At 46.6% G+C, this 20,976-nt stretch overlaps 1 protein-coding gene across 1 annotated transcript in view; it reads right to left on the bottom strand.

Moving 5' to 3' along the window:
- Window positions 1-9,601: 9,601 nt before the first annotated feature.
- Window positions 9,602-20,976, bottom strand: part of CMTM4 (CKLF like MARVEL transmembrane domain containing 4) — a 32,722-nt gene continuing 21,347 nt past the window's right edge. Inside the window, exons 3-5 of the mRNA XM_018566457.1 lie at window positions 20,331-20,507; window positions 13,278-13,376; window positions 9,602-9,934 (exon numbers count right to left, since the gene is read on the bottom strand). Of these exons, the coding sequence (XP_018421959.1) occupies window positions 9,761-9,934; window positions 13,278-13,376; window positions 20,331-20,507 (450 nt within the window). The 3' untranslated portion in view covers window positions 9,602-9,760. The remainder of the gene's footprint in view (window positions 9,935-13,277; window positions 13,377-20,330; window positions 20,508-20,976) is intronic.

The raw sequence follows: 20,976 nt of genomic DNA, 5'->3' as shown, positions 1-20,976 counted from the left end.
CTGACCTGGCAAAGCACCTCCGGCGGCCACAATGCCCCCCCCCCCACCATGGCTGCCCCGCTCCTCATCCAGGTTCATCTCTCATCTCTGCACCCAGGGCGGCTGTATGGATTGTACACGGAGCTGTGTGTATGCCAGGTGCTGGGTGAATGACCTCCGGGTGAATTGTGTGTCTGCACCCCCTCCCCTCCCCCACTCTGCCGCATCAAGCTGACGATCAGTACAACTTCTATAAAGGAAAATCTGGGACGCGCCTATTACATCACAAGCGTCAGGTTTGAGGAACCTCCAGACGGCAATTCTTTATCCACATAGTGAGCCTTGTGGTCCATGGCCGGTATATATCCGTACAGCAGGCCAGGGATGGGGTCTATTATCAGGACTGCGCTGACTCTGTTCCCTGGGGTGGTCATCTTAGTGACGGACGTCAGCAAAGAGCGGAGGGGGGACATTCACACGCCGGGTATACCGCCGGGTCCCCTCCTCTCTCATGCAGCTGTCGGGCTCTCGGTCCATAACAGAGTGCCCAACTTTTCAGAGGGGTGACACCAAAATGACTGTCAGCCATTTTGGTGTCACCCGGTGCGGGCCGCACCCCCCTTGTGACGCCACTGCTGCAGCTTCTTCTCCCCCAGGCTCCGGCGGTCCAAGGACCTTTATGTCTAATGCAGGCCCATTAGATGTGAGGACGCCAAGGGACATACCACAGCCGGAGCAAAGGGGAAGAGAAGGGAGCTGCTGCAGAACTGAGGATCGGGAGAGTATTTCTTCTTTATGGTCACCCCTAGACCAAAATGAGTACCTACCCCTTGCAGAACTGAGGATCGGGAGGGGGGAGGGTAAAACTCCTGGAGCTCTTCTTTCAGTAAAAGCTGAACAGTGCCTTTGCTCTATAGCACGGGGGTGGGGGTGGGGATGGGAACCAAACTTCACAGCTCCAGCTGTGGAACTACCACTCCCATAAGGCATTGCAAGATTCTGATAGCCACAGGCATGATGGGATTTGTAGTTTCATCACACCTGGAGGGCTGAAGTTTAGTTACCCCGGCTTTACATCCACCTTCCATAATCAGAACTATCTACTTCTCCCACAAATCATCTTGTACTCACCTAGGTGGAAGGCCAGCTCCTGCTGAACTTGTGGCCCCGCTCCAGCTGTAAGTGCTGTGATCGCATCGCCGCCCACTTGTCCTCCTGACCAATCACAATGCAAATGGCTCAAGGCTCCATTGTGTGATTGGTCAGGAGGAGAGGGGGGCGGAGATGTGACTTGTAGTGCTTACAGCCGGAGTGGCCCGGGATGTACAGTGGGAGCTGGACCTCCACCCGCATGTATACAAGGTGATTTCCCCTTCTGGTCTCCATGGAAACCTCAGTAACCACCATCACCTAGCAACTGTCACACACAGGGTTTTGCTGCACACGTATCCCCCGCGTGTGTCACAGATCCAGGAAATGCCTTTTCTTTGTAAATAATGAATTTGACACGTTACGGTTTTTGACTTCTGCACTTAAATACTTTATAATAAAAAAATAAATAAAGCAAATCTGATTCGGCTGCATCTGTTCTTATGCCGGCCCACGCCTAGAGAGTCGGTCATGTGGATGAAGATCAATGCCGTTATTTTACATGTATTCAGTTCTGATCAGACCCTGAAAAATCTGCAATTAAAGGAGAAGTATCAGGGGAGTAAAATGTACAATTCCCAATAATTTGGGCCGGCGTGTGACACCGCAGCTTAAAGGTTACCATTTAATCCTCGTGGGCAGTCCCTGTTGCAAGTCGCCCCGGAATTAGCGCCCCTAGATTTGTCCCCATTTTTTCTGCAACATCGGCCGGCCCCTGCTGCCCGCGGAGATATTCCAGGAGAGGAATTGGGTGTGATTTTTGTGGGAGTGGCTAAAATGTGGGTATGACTGTGGGGTTGACTAACTGTGTGGGTGTTGTTAAGTGGGCGTGGTCTGTAGCATGTCTCCAGATTTCATTGTGAAAATCTGGTAACCTTACTGCAGCTGCCACACGCCAGCTCTCTAAATTGAGAACTGAGCGATCACAAACCACTCCGTCTTCTCCCTGCAGAGAACTGTCACCACCAATCACTACTGCACGCAGGTATTTTCCCCTCCCTTCTCTCTACTCCTCTAGTGCTTATTGGAGGGACAGACAGAGGAGTGGGGCGGGCACAGCTGGTGCTCTAGAGTCTAGAGAGGAATAGTCAGCTGTCAATCATGCAGCAGGGTGGATCCACACAAAATTTCAGGATCTTTCCCGGCTGCAGCGCGGCTCTGCTCTGTCAGCAAATATCAGGCAATAGCCCGTTATATGCAGAGTTGGGTCATAGGAGGAAATTAGTAAATATCCCCCGTGACCCAAAAGAGAACTAACCACTTAGATCTCTATTCATAATGAAACAGTTAAAATAAGTTAAAACCTTGTTTGGTGCATAAACTATCAATTATAGAAGGAAATGGAATTATTAGTCACCGATGTCACCACTTCCTGCGTGGGCATGAGCAGATTCAGAAACGTGCACCGCAGACACAGCACCGCATACAGAGTACAGAGCACCGCAGACACAGCACCGCATACAGAGTACAGAGCACCGGATACAGAGTACCGGATACAGAGTACAGAGCACCGCATACAGAGTACAGAGCACCGCGTACAGAGCACCGCATACAGAGCACCGCATACAGAGCACCGCATACAGAGCACAGAGCACCGCATACAGAGCACAGAGCACCGCATACAGAGTACAGAGCACCGCATACAGAGCACCGCATACAGAGCACCGCATACAGAGCACCGGATACAGAGTACAGAGCACCGCATACAGAGTACAGAGCACCGCATACAGAGTACAGAGCACCGCATACAGAGTACAGAGCACCGCATACAGAGCACCAGTGAGAAGTCATTTCATGAAAGACGTTGGCTAAAAATATGTGACAACCTTTATAATGGCGACAGAAGACATTTTATAATGTTTACAAAATACATTTCATTACAATCTGCCTGAAATGCCTTTCTTACCTTACGGCTGCCTGGGGGGTGTTCTATACACTATTTGTATCGGGGGACCTCCAGAAATGTCTCGTTCTGCAGCAAATAAAACCGATCTGGATAGAAATGATTTATCTGGCGCGGTCTTCCTTTATAACCAATTCCATCATCACAAAAACCTGGATACGGCTTCTGTGTACCAGAGAGCAGCCCATGGAAATGACTTCAAGCGGCACTAACCCAGGGGCAGGCAACCTCGGCTGTTGTAAAACTACAAGTCTCATGAGGCATTGCAGGACTGACACTCAGAACTCCCAGAGGCAGGGGTATGGGATTTGTAGTTTCGCCAGTTTGGCTACCCATGCCATAATCACAACTATGTGCTTCTCACATAGCACAGCTTTCAATGCATGTACACATTTCAGCCATCCCCTGCAATGTGGGTTTTAGATATTTTATAAGACTTGGGGTCTATTTATGAAAAGAATTGCACAGCTTATTCATCTAGTGGCACTGCAGGTACATTCATTGTGTCCTTTAACCAGCTGTTGTGAGAACTGGCCAAAAACAAATGTTCTTAATGTAATTTGCCTTCTGGTTGAATGCCCTCCTTACCATCTTGTCTTGAATTGTATTGTAATGCCTTCCTTGTATTGTAAAGCGCTGCGCAAACTGTTGGCGCTATATAAATCCTATATAATAATAATAATAATAATAATACTGTTCTGCAATAGGTATATTATACAGAACAGAGTGAATGGGGACAGTACCTCAACATGGCCACCAGATGGAGCCGAGGAGCACAGGAAATAAATACATTGCATTACAGTGATATAATGTAAAAACATTCAACTGATGGCTGGAGGGAATAAACATATCAATGTAACCATTGCTATCCCTGTACTATCAATGGTTACATTTACATGCCGATTCCCTCTAGCAGCCACCTAGCAGGGATATTCAATAAAGGGTGAAGAGTTTGGAGAAGGCCGGAGAAGTGAACAATAATTCTAGGAAAACATAGCTGAACTGGAAAAACTCTCCAATTCAGATCACTTTCCAGTTCAGCAATGTTGTCCTGGATTGTTCACTTCTCCAAACTCTTCACTCTTTTGTGCATAACCCTGATAATCTCCTTACTAGCGTGTTTTGTCCCCCATCCCCCCATGCTCTTCAGCTCCATCTAGTGGCCATAAATTGGTATTTTTACCATTCGCTCCATTCTGTATGAATATATACCTATGGCGTAAGTCAACCACAAGAGAAATTACACCGAGGAAAATGGCTTTTCCTCCATTCTCACAACAGTGCAGTACAAGCCGCTTCACTGGACAAATAAGCAATGCAATTTTATTTTTATAACGTGACCCCTAAATGATTGAGGTTTACAGGGGAGGAGGGGGAGGGGTAATTGTATGTTGGAAGTTTTGTTTCTTTCTGTATTGTCTTTTCTCCTTTTTCAATATAAAAAAAACCCCACTTCATAATACTGCTTAAGCGCCTGTGTAGATGAGCTTTGGACTTGTGGTGCCGGTAGTGTCGGTGGGAGGTGAAGCTTCCCAGATCATTCAGAATTCAACAACAGGAGCATTTTATCTGCAGTTACCTCCCTTTAGGTGAGTTTTGAATTGTTATAGACTTGTGCGGGCTTTCACTGCTTCTTTCCTTATTACGACACAGAGATTGCTCAGACGATGATAGAGGCAGACCCTCCCATTGCCAGCAAGTGATTCATTGGAATACAAAAAGGGAACCGTCAACACGTGCAATAAAATTTGTTGCAACCTTAGAATTGTATATAGTTTACCAGGACTGTACCATTTTTAAAGAAGATAGGGCTAATAAAAATGAAACCCTGAGTAAAGCGGATATAATACTTGCATTTCTATATTTGATTTCTATCCCACTCCTAATAACCAGACCCATCTAGAAGTTTGTAAACTTACTTTTTGAAGATGCCCATAGGATGTACTTCCTCCATGCAGTGACACCATCTCACTCAGCCCTGTAAATATGCACTTCTTGGGTCACCACTCACATGGAGCCTGTCTTCTGAGCTACAACTCAATGTCAGAACACTGTAAACATTACCATTGCTTGCTGGAGGCAGTGCATGATGGGATATGTAGTCTTGAGAAATTGAGCATCAATTAAATATCAAGCAGCAGGGAAAGAGATGCAAAGCACACCGGGAATCCAGGAAGTTGTTAAAAGTGATGGGAGGACAGAAGGCAGCGCTCACTACATAAAAAGGGACATTTTCATGTAAGCTTTGATTGTATTATCAGAAACATCTCTAGTATGTATTCCTATATCAATGCTGATGTTATAACAGGAGAGGATATGCTGGGACTGTACGACTCCTTTATACCCCATGTTCCCTGTGCTGGCTTAGTGTCTGAACTTACTTAGGGTTGATGATGTCACCTCCTCCTCTGTCACATGTGGCAATGTTATGACCCGGTGACTGGTCATTCAAGCCCATGCACTCCATCATGGGATGGGGGGCTCACAAGCACCAGGTATATAATGACGGCTCATATGGGGGGTAAAGTGACAGGACCCCTTTAAATTCTACACCAAGTTGGACCAATTAAATACCAAAACAAAAAAGTGCATTTGAACTTTTATTAACAGATTAAAAATCATCTCCATTGTACCGGCACTGAACAAACACGAACACACACCCAGTCTTCATACAATGACAAGACATCAATGATTGACAAGTGCAGATTGATACAAAAGGCACACGAGGTGAGACAATTACAAAGATTTTCCATTAGAAAACAGATCTACATGAGACAGCGAGTACATCCAAGAGACGAGAACCTTCATATAAAACGGCCCGTACAAAGAAACGAGAGAGAGTAGAAGCACCGTGTAAAATGCTGAGCGCCAAGGAACGTGTTGGTCGTGTTCCCGCGCCGTCAGTCGCGTTGGTTTATGAAGCTCGCTGGTGGGGGAAGGCGGAGAAATATGTCGGCTTCAAGCGGAATATAAAGTGTTTGTAACAGTCACAATCATGACGAGGGTACGGTTAAAAATAAAAAACATCTTACATCGTTTCCAAATGTTGTACAGAAATGTCATGAAGGGGTGATAAAGGCGAAGTTCCCCCCGGGGAGAAAAGCTCCGATGCAGTCACAGGGCTCCTGTAGGTACAAAGCAGTTCTTGGAATTGCCGTAACTCTATACACCGTTCTGCTGAGCCTGGCTGAAGATCCCCCATAGTTGGCTTGGCCCTGCCCTGTCCCTAGGACAGGGGTCAGCAACCTGCGGCTCCGGAGCAGCATGTGGCTCTTTCATCCTTCTGCTGCGGCTCCCTGTCCAGGGGCGCAACTACTGAAGGGGCCTCGCTGAGAAAGTGTTGAAATGCTTGAGCTATTGGTGGTCACACATTCCACTGCCAAAAAACCTGGCGGGATTACATTGAAATGTGTGACCACGTCACCGGTCACACATTGTAACACAGTCACAAACTTTGATAGAACACCGCCATCAGGGGGGTAAGGCCGGTACCCCCCTGTACCGTTTAAGTGTCACACGGTAACCTAGTGTGTGCTTGTCAGGGTAGGAGAGGGTGCAGACGTACACTCGTACTACAATGTATATTGTGCGACACAATGCTGGACACAGGAGAACTGTACAGGACTGTGCACTACGTACATTACACACTATATGACTGTCAGCCTGAAAGACACAGACTGTTCCCTAGACACAAATGTTCTGCAGAAGACACAAAGTTCTGATTGTTATTCCAACTTCAGCAAATTGGGCAAACCGCACTCTCTAGGTTTCAATTTAAAAAAGAAGTACAATAAGAACCCCTTGTAGAGCTAAAGTAACAGGTTTGGCCCTGGTTCTCCATGAAACCCCTTGGGAACCATTCTGCACATCCAAAGCTACTACTTCAGTCAGAGTTCTAACCCAAACACTTGACTCAGATCTATCCAGAAATCACACATGATTAGTTAGAGTCTATAAGACGCCAGACAGGCCCAAAATCTGAGTTATCCACTCACGTTCATGGACCAATCAGACCTAAATGTGCATTAGGGAGGAATGAATAGTCCATATGACCTGTAATGACCACAGGAAGGGGTAATGACCACAGGAAGGGGCAATGTCCACGGGTCCAACATAGACCTGATCAGAACATCACAAACATTAAAGTACAACTAAAGGTTACTGAGGGAGTCTAAACAAATGACAAATCCAGCTGCTGAGTGATGCCCCCGTGCCTCATAAATACCTTCCCTGAGGGAGTCAAATCCTCCTTCATTTGAGTGTCACACGCTCCCCCTTCCAGCTCCCCGGGGTCGTTCACACCATCTCCATGCGGGCTGTGCGGGCCGTTTTCTCCAGTGCAGTCCCAACGCAACACAAGACGATGCCTGGTCGTGGGTGGTGATAGTTCAAGCCACCGCGTTCTAGTGTTGTGCGCTTTCATAAAGTACGGCATGAAGTCCTTTTTTTTAAGCGCACCAAAATGAACCCATAAAACTGACTTGTGACATTTCAATAAAGTTCTAACAAAAAAACTGTGCGATGCAGCTCGATCAAACGCATTGGCGCTGTCCTGGCACATGCACACCAGCAGCTGGGTGAGAACAAGCCCGGAGGGGCTTGCAACAGAAGCAGTGCTGCCCATCCAGAAAGCAGTGGGCGGGACTAAGTGTACCCAGGTTTTGATTGACAAGATACAGGCTTGTGAATCAGCAGTTACAATGCCGATAGCCACGCCCCATGGAACCTTTAGTCATCCCATTGTAGTGTAAGCAGCCACAGGCTATGTGAGTGACAACTCTGCTCTGAGTTCAGGAGCGTTGCAGCATTGTTACCACACCATCATAGGAAGCTGCATTAGGTGGACTTCACTGGCAGGATCAATATCAATATGTTCCAGTCCATTCTGTTATATACTGTGTGTGCGTGTGCGTGTCATGATATCAATCTGATCACACGTTACACCTACACTACACGCTATGACATTTCCATTTACACAGATTTTCAAAAAGGTAAATAAAGAAGACAAAGAAAAGTCATTCTGGGACTCGTCTCTTGAATTGGACCTTTCATTATAAAATAAGAAAACCCCAACGATATAATATAACGGGGGCCTGGCATCCATAGATATCTCTGGCTCACAGAAACCTAGCCCAGGTTGAACCGCCATGTTTGCAGGCACTACATGACGCTTACAGTGCCCCGCTATCGTCAAGTCATACAGCTCTTGTCTTTAGAAAGCGGCCTCAATAAGTAGAACAGTCCCTGCCAGCTTGCTCTGTGTGGAAGCAGCGGTCTCTCTGTAGAAGTCCAACACACCCTCTGCTGAGTCAGAGCTAAAGCTCTTCAATCAGCAAACTCATGCTCGCTGTTGATTGGACAGTTCTGGCTCAAAAGGGGCGTGTTAGACCTCTGCAGGGAGACTTCTGCTTCCACACAGAGAGCAAGGCTCCTTCTCTGTAGAATGCTGGCAGGGGACATGTCGGGTCTCCTTTCTAAAGAAAACGCACTGTCAGACTTTGAACCCCTTTGTATTTTATTTTGATGCAAAAGGAATGTATTTAGCTGAATTAGCTGAAGTGGGAGCGAGTTACGCACCATCAGCCAGACAGTGCAGAAGAATTTCAGCTGGTGTGCAGAGGATGAAGGGTGTGTAACATGAGGGCTTATTCACACCAAATGCGGTGCATTCCAGAGCGGAAGCTGCTGGAACGCGACCCAATTCCTCACACATTGTGGGGCGGAAGAGGGCGTGGTGGTGGATTTAATTCAATGGCACTGCTTTCCTCCCCCCCCCCCCCCCCCCCCCCCACTCGCGTGCCTGCGTTCTGTTCCACTGCAAACGCAAAAAATAGAGCAAGTAGCATTTTTTACGTTTGCAACGGAACACAGGCCATGTTTTGCCACGTGCCCGATCGCACTGGGGCGAGGGGAGGGCGCGGAAGCGGTGCTATTGAATTGAATGTACTTCCACGCCCCCTCCCGCCCCAGAACGCAGGGGGAAGTCTTGTGAGGGATTGCGGTGCGTTCCAGCAGCTACCGCTCTGGAACGCACCGCATTTGGCGTGAACAAGCCCTCAAGAAGGAATACAAATCATTACACGGAGCAATTTAAAATATCTTTAGCAATTTTCAGAAAATATTTATATAGAATACATGAAACTTTCTACATCTGCCTGGAATACGTGTTGAACCTTTCCTGAATTTCTCCAACCATGATTAGGCGCTTTAGGCGCGGAAGCCTGACGACGAGCGCTTCATTTTAGCAGAATAACTAAACTGTACAAAAAACGTTTAAAAACTAAGCGAATGTTAAATTAATAATGTTTACATGAAAATCAGTAAAATGAGCTCATTAAATAACGCGCATGATTACAACGTCCGAGGTGAGGATTTTAAAAATGTGATTAATTTTATAGACGATAAAGAGAACTTAATTTTCCTCCCGCTCCGGTTTAATCTCCGTGCCGTGAAGCCCTTTACTAAACCGAGAGGACTGTCCCTTCATGAATCCCGTATAGCAGACTTTCCGGGGCGAGGTACATAGTGACTCCACGGCTCTGCCACAAAAGGTTTGGTCACCTACCTTCCCTTACAATATCAGGCCTAGTCCAGGAATATGAACGCATGTCAATGTTGGGGGAACGTTTCCCACACCTGCTGCCTTCTTACAAAACCGGACCAATCCCAGGCCTTTGGTGAGAAGTCACTTGGTTTTCATCCTTTCAAATTTCCACTGGCCTTGGCCGCTCACGCATCCAGACGCTGAATCTCAGGGCGGCAGTCTACGTCGCGGGATTCGCTGCGTGCCCTTATGTAGTCGCTGGACTGGCGGATGTTCTGGGACCGGCTGCCGGATCTCCATTTCCGCAGTGCCAGGTATGTGTTCACAGAGTAGGAGAGGGTGGCTGAAAAGCCAAAAACCTAGAACAGAAAGATAATCTTATATTACTTTGATGACACAACGGGGTGTATTTATAAAAAATGCACAGAGCCATTCGTCCTGCGATACTACATGTATATTTGTTCTGTGCTAATGGACACAAAAAAAAACAAATGACATTCCTATAGGATTCTTACCAGGTAGAATGTAATATCAGGAAAATACCCTTTTATAGCCTCTAGATGGCGCTGAGGCGCATAGGGAATGTATATTCCTTTCCTATGCTCCTCTGCTCCATCTAGTGGCCATAATGTGGTATTTTCCTGATATTACATTCAACCTGGAGAAAAAATATATACTATTGATATTCAATGGCACGGAAATGTACACAATTTCACAGGACAGCCGTCTCTGCAAATGTTTTATAAATACATCAAAATTATTTAATTGATACAATAAAAAAATATTTCATTAGAAGAGAAGAAATGATGTAGAAAGGTTTGTCCTAGAAAGCAGGAAACGCGCTTCATCCACAAGAGGCTGGAAGGTCTGTCTTGCTTTCAGGGGTAACTGTCTCTAACCAGAAGTAAATGAGCCATTCGCAATTACATCTGAACAAGGACGGGCCGCTGTCACCCTGCCATTGCTATGTACAAGATGAGCGGCCGCAGCGATCTGGAACCACCTGCGATTCTTGCCACAAGAATCCATCAGTCTTTCCACATTAGTTCACAGCCGGAGCCTCGTGTGAATGAGACCCAACAACGGGCAAACTCACATGATATAAAAGGATGCAGTGTCAGGGAAAAAAAAATAGATTTTTGAACTTAAAACCCTTTTCTCTCAGTCCATTGAGGGACACAGCTTGATGATAATTAGGCAACCTCGGGTTATACCTTGGGTTTTGTAGTCCTCTATAGCCGGTGCCATTCTGCATTAATTGCTAATTGCTGTATAATGTTATACTTTTCATTTCACTATATTGTACACCACACTATTTTCTTTTTTTTTTTTACTTTCACCGCTCCAACCTTGCTCCTGTGATGGACTACAATCTCAATACAAACTAGTAGTCCCATCACTAGAGCCATTTAAAAATTTTTATTTTATCCGATTAACCGATTAATCGAACTCAATAATCGGCTAACTAATCGATTTTGAAAATAATCGTTAGCTGCAGCTCTAATACCGCCACATACAGGAGAAATGGGCACGAAAGTGAAACAGTTGCTGAATCATCATCAAGCTGAGTATCTCAATGTACACAACAAAAATAGAGTTTTGTACTCGCCATAAAAGCCCTCTCACTCGTCTATTAAGGGACACAGCTTGATAATTAGGCAACCTCGGGTTATACTGCCGCCTACGGGAAAAATGGGCACGAAGTGAAACAGTTGCTGAATCATCATCAAGCCGTGTCCCTCAATGGACACAAGAAAAATTGAGTTTTGCACTCGCTATAAATGATGATAACTCAGCGACCCCATTTTGCTTATCGCCCATTTCTCCTATAGGCGGCAATATAACCCTAGGTTGCTCAATAATCATCAAGCTGTGTCCCTCAATGGACAAGAAATCAATCTGGTTTGTCCTGCTGGACAGCTTGGCCTGTAATAGGAAGTAGAATAGTGAAATGTGTTGTGCGAGAGCTTGTGCACGTGGCAGTACATGGCCATGCGTTGTACAATATGGTTGTATTTCCTCTGCCGGGAGGGGAAGGTGCAGCGTTCAGCCATCACCAGGCAGCCTAGAGCAATCAATGGCAGGTGGTGGCTGCACGCAAATATGCAAATGTACACAAATCTGAGCGGCTACATGCGTACAGGGCTTCCAGTCGGATTCTTAGTTACATGTATGCAGCCCCCATAGATTTGTACAGGGTGACTGGCGGCAGCTGTACGATATACTTCTCACTCGCGGCAGAGAAAACGCATGTGCATGGTACACTGTACAGCCATTTACTGCCATGTGCATGAACCCCAAATGCTACTGGAAGACTAAGTAACGTATCTGATCGTTTTTATGTCCCCCAATACTTTACCTGCAGGAGAGCTACAACAATTTGAGCAGCTTTAGGTGGAGTCGCCTGTGCACAACAACAAGACCACTAGAGGGCAGCAGAGCCCCGGCGTCTGGTATACGACAATGCAGCTGCTGAACAGGAAATCCAGACATGGGCAGCTGTTGCCAAGTAACTGCATACTTCCAGAGTCCAGTTATCTGGTTAGAGGAAACGTCTATGAATAGAAATGGAAGGGGGGTGACTGGTGACCTACTTCTGAAAATGCTAATAAGACTATAACGCTGTTCCAATGGCTTCCTTATATTATGGCGCTCCGACCGGGAACAAGCATGCAGCAAGTAAAGTCAGAATCAAGCCAGAACTCCTCATCTGCATATGTATGGAAGCCACGGAATCATAGCAGCCAGAAAACTAGCACTTTCAGAAGGAAAGGTCAGCAATGGCGGCCATTCGTCAGTAAGGTTTTCCTTTGAGACGCTATGAAGGGAATTTATCAAAACTGGAGCAGACAAAATCTGGAGCAGCTGTGCATGGCAACCAGCTTCTCAGTTTAATTTGTTCAGTTGAGATTTGATAATGAAATAGAGAAGCTGATTGGTTGCCATGCACAGCTGCTCCAGATTTGATACATTCCCCCCTATGTGTGACAATTGGTGCATACATACAAAAGTCAATTCATTTCAATGCAAAATCCACCCTGGGATCAACCCCCCCCAGGTATCTAGGAGGCGGCAGCATCACCAACTCCTGAACACCTGCAAACTACCTCTCAGGCCTTGCTTCCAACCTGAACGCACTGCCTCGCATTGCGGCCGGCTCACTTTTTTGTGGCGCTGTAGCCACGCCTTCCGGCCGCAATTCAATCGGCCACACGGTATCGCAAGGCACACTATGCCTGCGGTCCGGTCCGATCAAAATAGTGCTTGCAGCATTTTAATCGCACTGGACCGGGCCAGACCGCAGGCATAATGTGCCTTGCGATACCGTGTGGCCGATTGCATTGCAGCCAGAGGGTGTGGCTACGGTGCCATTCACTTCAATGGACTGCCACGCCTGCCCCACAAAAAAGTGAGCCGGCCACAATATGAGGCAGCGCCTTCGGGCCGGAACGCACTGCATCTGGTGTGAACGAGGCCTAAAGAGCGATCCACTTTTCAAAGGGCTGCTGAAGTCCACTACCTGTGTGAATGAGACCTGACATGGTGGGTATTATGACTCGCCCACATTCACCCCAAAATAAAATCTTTTTGGGTGAAATGTACAATAATAGTATTAGAATATGATGAGGCCAGGCAGCAGAATCTGGGTGAAGCACGCACATTCTCTTCTCGCTGGAAAGACTTCAGAAGCCATTTTCTTACCGCTGCAGAAATTTCCGCCCCAGACTTGTGGTTCAGCGATGCCAAAATTACAGAGGCGATGAAGAAAAAGAGAGCGCTGAGTCCGGTGTTTACCAGATCCTGAAAAGACACAAACACACACGAGACAATGAAAATGGCAGCACGGCACATTCTTCAGCCCTCTGCGGCCAGGCCGTGGGCTCACATGGCAACTCAGGAGAAGAAAACACACACCGGCCTGTCCCCTGTCACATAATACGTCCCTGGCCATCATGCTGGCCCCTCCAGCTTCAATTCTGAGTTACCTACCTTCAAGTATGCAGATAAGGAGCTCTGACTTCACTGGCTGCATGCTTAGGCCTCATTCACACACAACACACGCAAAGTTGTATATTGCGTCTATACGAGCGTCTATGCGTGCACTATATGGAATCCCAGAATGCATCACTCGTAATGGAATTTTATATGCGCTGTATGCATGTGAACTCGCAAATATACGGCTCCATGCACGGCTGTGTGTATGGAGCCATTTATTTGCATATGTTGCATATGGTACAATGCGCGGCAGTGTGAATGAGGCCTTAATCAGGGCCAGAGGAGGAGAGAGCAGAGAACCTAGTTCATCGGATGTCCCTTCATTGTCAGGTTGCGGGTGAGCACATTTTATTGCCGACTTTGCACCCCAGAATATGGAGGTCACCGGCCTGGCGGTGTCAGATTCAGCACTCCTCCTGTAGAAGCATTTCCTGCGGTCTGCCTGGCGTTCAGCTTTAGGATGAAATATAAATATACGATGGAGGATTCTTGCACACACGCAAATCACGCCTGGAGTCACGGAAGGATACGGCTCACGTGAATCATTCCTTTATACCACATTGGCTGACTGTGCATGAAGATTTTGTACATGACAGCACATGTCCTGGAGGAGCCATTCACCCCAAACTGGACACCGCCGCCCCGGGATTAATCACCGCTCATGCGTCCCATAAAACGTGGATCTGATCAGCATGTCGACGGGCACGCAGTCCACTTCACATGGATTTGATTGTAACAGCAATGTAGAGAATACGAGAGCCGCCGAGAGTGAAAACAAGCCTATTGCACAAGACGGCCCTTTTCACACGTCATTAAACCCTCTGCAGTTCTCCGGGAGCTCCTGTGTGAGGATATTGGCAGCCCGGCCCCACAGCCCATGTGTCTGCCATTACGCTCCCTACCAGAAGAGGACAATCCCAGCAGGCCAAGATCAATCCCCCCTCCCCCGGTATTTACAGGGAGCGCAGCAAAGATAAAACACATGAGCTGACCCACACAAAGAGATGTACAGTAATACCTTGGTTTACGAGCATAATTCGTTCCGGAAGCATGCTTGTAATCCAAAGCGCTTTTATATCAAAGCGAATTTCCCCATAGGAAATAATGGAAATTCAGATGATTCGTTCCACAACCCAAAAATATTCATATAAAATGATTACAATACTGTACTGTAATATAATACTGTACAAAATATAAAGAAAAATAAACCAATTACAGATACCTTTGTGGCCGGTGTGAGAGGGACAAGAGAGGAGGAGGATTATTGTGTAGGACAACTTTCACTATCACTAGCGGAATCACTGCTATCTCTTGACTCAATGGAATCTTTTTCATTTCGTGAAACCTTAACAAGGAATCTGTCCAATGTGACATTGCGTTGTCGTTAAACAGACTCATCGCTCGCACTGCTACAGCCTTATTCGGGTGGTGCTTTTCTACAAAATTTTGCTCTTATTGCAAGGCATTGCTTGTATATCAAGGCAACATTTTTTCAGAAATGTGTGCTTGTCTTGCAAAACACTCTCAAACCAAGTTACTTGTAAACCAAGGTATTACTGTATAGGGATATAGGGAGCGGAGCCCGGGACCAGTCAGGGTGTAGAGGGGAAGCTGCAGGCGGAATGGCCTTGTGGGAGTGAAGACGCCAGATGTGTATCTTTCATTGAAAATCATATTGTGTAACAATCTTCATCTATAGCCCTCAGCAGATTCCCGAGAGGCTTCCTGTGTCCCACCATCACCCTCCACATACAACAAGTCAGACAGAAAACGGCCAAATGCTGCCCAGGAAATACACCTAGAACACCTTTCAAAATGGCTTTGTCCCTATATTGGATAGAGTAGAGGAGGGTTATAAATTGGTCCAGTTGCATTTGGGGAAATTTCCCTTTGCTTCCTGTCCCATAGCCACAACAGGAAGTGAGGGGAATCCCCTCTTAAGCCGGGTATACACGAGATGGATTTCAATTGGTTCCCGATGGACCGACCGAAATCCACACTCGTCCGGCATTCTTTAATCAGCTGATCGATGGAGCCAATTGGGAAATTCTCAGCTGCACGGAGCTAACAGCCAATCAGCTGCTAGCTCTTTTGGGGTATTTGGACAGCGGGGGTTATGGAGGAATCTGTTCTATTTTTGAGACCTGTGAGCTGGTCAGAAATAAAATAAAAAACAGAGACATGTACACCCGGCTTTAGATAGTTGTCACCAGAACTAATGTCTCCACTGGAAGATCTCTCCTTTATTCCCGCTAGTTTTCCTATTTTATCAAAGCTGAACTGCGGAAACGGTACACCGCTGACCGCCGACATACATCTATGGGAGACGTTCTACCTGCCAAAGACTTCCGTTTCTCCATTCCTAAGATTTACACAGCTCTGGTAGATAGCACAGCCAGTCTAGTGACCTGGCTTTTCTTAAAGTGCCATTAAAGTCACATCCCCCCATGCTGGTGTAAGGACTTACCTTAAGGGTTAGTTCACAGCATAAGCAGTGCGTTCCCGTCCGATTCTGGCCAGAACGCACTGCCTCGCATTGCGGCCGGCTCAATTTTTTGCCGGGCTGGAGGGGGCGTGGCGGGCCATTGAAGTGAATGGCACCGTAGCCACGCCCTCCGGCCGCAATGTGATCGCCCGCACGGGATCGCAAGGCACATTGTGCCTGCGGTCCGGTGTGATCAAAATAGTGCTTGCAGCATTTAGATTGCACCGCAATACTTTTCCTGCAAGATTCTAAGCTTGGGTGTACCCTTCCGATTGGTCCATTAATGTTCCAGGCTGCCTTAGTGGCCAATCAGAAAGCCTCAGGTGGTAAGAGTAGTGTGTCCCAGCATGGCAGGTCTTAGATTTGCACACAACTTCAGCTGCCTGGATCTCTGAATCTACTGACCATTCCGACATACAATCTTCACTGCAAATAGGTGATGTGTCATTATGAGCTCAGCGACTTGTCCGGGTTTGGGAACGGTTTATTTTATGCCGGTTATTTCCTTGTTATAAAGAAAGTACACGGCAACTCCTAAATGATTCTAGGGAAGGGAGGAGGGAGTCTTGTAGATTAAACACTCCTTAGCCAAGAATGAGAAGAATGAGCGAGCACAATGTAAATCTTCCAGAAATAATCCCAAACCAGAGGTGGTAAACATCATGTGATGTAAGATTTCAGCAGAATGTCTGCATACTGGAAAAGCAGCGTGGGTCATGTGACCGGCCTGATGGTGGTGCAGGAAGTGGTTTCATAATAATCATCCTGGGAATAATACTTTCTAACATCCTCTAGAAGTCTCCTACATGCCATACAGAAATGCTAACGAAGCATCGGCCTCTAAATACCAATTACTTTACATTTCCTTTCTGCTAGAACTTGCCAATGTTTGGACGGGGCGAAAGGTTGAAATTAATTCTTCTAATTTCCCTGCAGGCCTGTTCACTCTACAAGTGGTGACCTGCGCCACTAGGTCACTATGGGACCCAGCACAGCGCACCGCTGTGAGGGGACCTGAATGAATGTACAAATTGTACAGTGCCGATAAAGTTTACAAAAGAAAAAAAACTAAAACAGTGACAGCTCCTCCAGTATGCCATACACAGCACAATCCCGGAACTGCCACAACGTACAGCGGACGGGCTCTTGTGAGCAGGCCATGTAAGCCAAGCTGGGAGCTGCACCATACATTCTGTACCGATATACAGCTTACAACACACAGGGATGCTTGTATACAGGTCACCGATGAGCCAGAAAAAACTGAATGTGTGTACGGAACAAGGGAACATCAAGTGCAGAATTCTGAAATGGAGGGAAGTTACATTGTTAAAGGAAGAACTCCCTACACAGCACCCCAGGCACAAGCGTCCCAGGCACAAGCGCCCCAGGCACAAGCAGAACAAGTAAACTGGAACTTCAATCATTTTCATTCCAGGTTGAATGTTATATCGGGAAAAATACCGCAATATGGCCACTAGATCACGCCAAGGAGCACAGGGAAGAAGGATTATACGCTGCCTGGTCAAAAAAAAAAAAAAGTCATCACCTAGATTTGGGGCTGTTTTATGATCTGGGGTTGCTTCAGTTGGACAGGTCTAGGTTCAGCATCATTATGCCCCCCAAAAAATGAGGTCAGCTGCCGACCTGAGTATACTGACCGATCAGGTTATTCCATCAATGGGTTTTTGTTCATGGCACAGACATATTCCAAGATGGCCATGCCGGGATTCATCGGACTCAGATTGTGGAAGAGAGGTTCACGGAGCATGAGACATCATCACACATGGATTGGCCACCACAGAGTCCAGACCTTAACCCCATTGAGGATCTTTAGGATGTGCGGGAGAAGACTTTACACCAGGGGTAGCAAACATCCGGCCCTCCAGCTGTGGTGGAACTACTAATCCCATGAGGCATTGCAAGATTCTCACAGCCAGACATGACTCCCGAAGAGAGATGCATCATGGGATTTGTAGTTTCACCACAGCTGGAGGGACGGAGGTGTGCTACCCCTGCTTTACACAGTGGTGTGAGTCTCCCATCATCAGAAGATCTTGGTGAAAACTTAATACAACTTTGGGCAAAAATAAATGTTGCGACATTGCATAAGATTATCGAAACAATGCCACGGCGAATGTGTGCCGCAATCAAAGCTAAAAGGAGGTCCAACAAAATATTAGGGGATGGTTTTTTTGGGCCAGGCCATGTATTTTCTATGTGTGCAATGCACATTTGTAAAGCATACCGCTGTGCTTAGTTAATCTATGGTACCCGTTAAAAAAAAAAAAAAAAACAGAAGGATGAACAGCTATAAATGAGATTGAAAAATCCCCCCCATTGAATATTTTTTTTAAATGGAGCAGACAGAATCTGGAGCAGCTGCCCATGGCAACCAATCAGCTTCTCTCTTCAGTTGGCTCAGGTAAGATTCAAAAATGAGATAGAGGAGCTGATTGGCTGCCATACACAACTGCTCCAGATTTTGTCTGCTCCAGTTTTGATAAATCCCCGCCCCCAGTGTATTGAAAATATATACCAGGTTATGAGAGCTTTCGAAGGCTAGATTCTCCTCTTTAGACCTTGTTTACCCATATTCAGGGTGTAACATGACAACACCATGACAGAGGGACTTGTAGTTATCCAAGGAATACATCCGTAGTCCATTCATTCTTCCTCCTGTCCCTGTTACTGAATGTCCACACCTCGGTACAGACAGGGACGGGAGGGAGAATCTGCAGGAGCCAGAACATTTCAAGGTGGACTACGCCTCTAAATTGGACAGGACGCTGGTCCAGGGATTTATCCGATTCCAAATATGGGGTCAGGAAGGATTTTTTATCACAGCAAGTTGGCCTAGGCTTGTCGGGAGTTGTTTTCTGCCTCTCTCTGAATCAAACACACAGAGCAGACACACACGTTGAACTTGATGGACCTGTCTTTCAACCCTACGAACTATGTAACTACGTATGGCTGTTATAGGTGATAACAAAGAATACGTTGCTTCATAAAAGGATCCCAGGAGTAGCCCTGAGAAGAGAAGTGCAGCAAGTCATCCCCTTTCCTAATCTGACATTCATGGATTGATATTCTGTGTATAAAGAATCGGTGTCCTTCAGTATACGAAGCGTGTTGATTTAGCTTTGCTGAGCTCAATAACAATGCTGATGCTGACAATGGTGACATTTGCATTGGATTACCTCTTGTGACAGGCGCACTCACCACACCATTCAGACTGCTGAAGACCTGGCCTCTCCTGATGACCTAGTGAGAGGAGCGCTGACAGGAAGGGATGAGGGAGAGGACACGCTGCAGACTTCTAAAGACCTGGCCTCTCCTGATGACCTAGTGAGAGGAGCGCTGACAGGAAGGGATGAGGGAGAGGACATGCTGCAGACTTCTCAGCAAGGACAGTCACCTTGTTATGAATGGCTGCGATCACGGCTATTTAATCCGAGGAGTCTATGGGGACACTCCTACGGCTGTGTTAGGCGTTCACAGATACTGAAATGACCAGAGAAGAGGGGAAGGGAGAAGCCGTAAGGCTTACATTCTGTTAGGACGTAGGCCGTACATAATTAAGCTAAAGGGTTAAAGCTGAAGTTTATATTTTGCCTTCCCTGGTTCTTCTCGTCAACAAGCAAGTTACATTTATAAATAAAACCAGTTTTCATGACAAGGCCTATATGTGATGCTCATCCTTTATGATTGAAAGAACTAAACTCCAATGAATGACAAGGAGGGCCAGGACCGTAAGGCTGGGGAGGAAAGAGCTAGATGATCCTGGAAGTTCTGCAGCCAGGAAATAAGGCGGGCTCTCTATCTGACTTGCTGCAGCTTGTAATGCACATTTTGAAAGGTTAGTAGAGGAAGGCCGGAGCTCAGCATTACAGGTTTGTTCACACAATCACCAGACCAGATCTGGATGCATTTCTGCACATGTAGTCATTTGCGCTTTTGACGCATTCTGGTGTGTTTTTTCCTCAGTTGGTTTTGCTTGGGGGTTTGGCATGTTACAATGCGTTCTGGTGCATGTACATGTGTTTGTATGCATTCCAGACCAGAAAAACATGCAGCATGCTGGACTTCTTTCTAAAAGCTCTAGAACTGAACGCACTGGAGTGACGCACACTCATCTTTACCATTGGAAGGATCGTTTATGCGTTTTTGGTGCAGAAAAAAATCGTTCTGGCCTGAAGATGGTGTGAAGAAGCCGCGAGCGCAGGTTATGCCTGCACCCAGTGTACTGCGCATAGAGCAGCGGGGAGAAGACTCACCGTTAGAATCCAGTTGATGTGAGGGACGCGCTCGTGGAGGGACAGGCTGAACATGAGCAGCAAAACGCCGGTCACCACAAACGCACTGCAGCTGACAAACTCGAAGAAGTACAATCCTTCACATGGCGAGCATTCCATTATCGTCTCGATGCAGATAAACGACAGCATAGCCAGGAGCTGCCAACACAAAAACACATCACAAATCAGTTACGAGACAGGAAACGCAGACAGCAGCAACTGTACAAATGAAAATATACATTCCGAGTGGAGTCACCCTTTAATATGGTGTGTGTGTGTGTGTGTTCACCTGATTTAATATTGCTTTAAAAGTCAGAAAGCTGAACTCCAGATAAACAAAACCGCCCAAATCCATAGTAACATCATTTTATAACACTGTCTGGCCAGTCTTGTGATTCAGAAGAACAACAATGTCCTGCACCTCTCTGCGGGCCGCACTGCACTTATGGTTATTACACGGGATTTATACAGTGCCAACAGCCTGTGCAGTGCTTTAAAGCAGTGATTTCTCAACCAGGGTGCCTTCCTCCAAATTTTGGGCAGCACCATGGAAACGAATGACACTAACCTAAGATGCGTGGCATCCAGTCACAAAAGTTCTCCTCCTTCCAGGCCTGCTTCTCCTCCT

Source organism: Nanorana parkeri, unplaced genomic scaffold (assembly GCF_000935625.1).
Source record: "Nanorana parkeri isolate BGI_ZX_2015 unplaced genomic scaffold, ASM93562v1 scaffold950, whole genome shotgun sequence".
Classification (NCBI taxonomy): domain Eukaryota; kingdom Metazoa; phylum Chordata; class Amphibia; order Anura; family Dicroglossidae; genus Nanorana; species Nanorana parkeri.
This window is presented reverse-complemented; position numbering and strand designations above follow the sequence as displayed.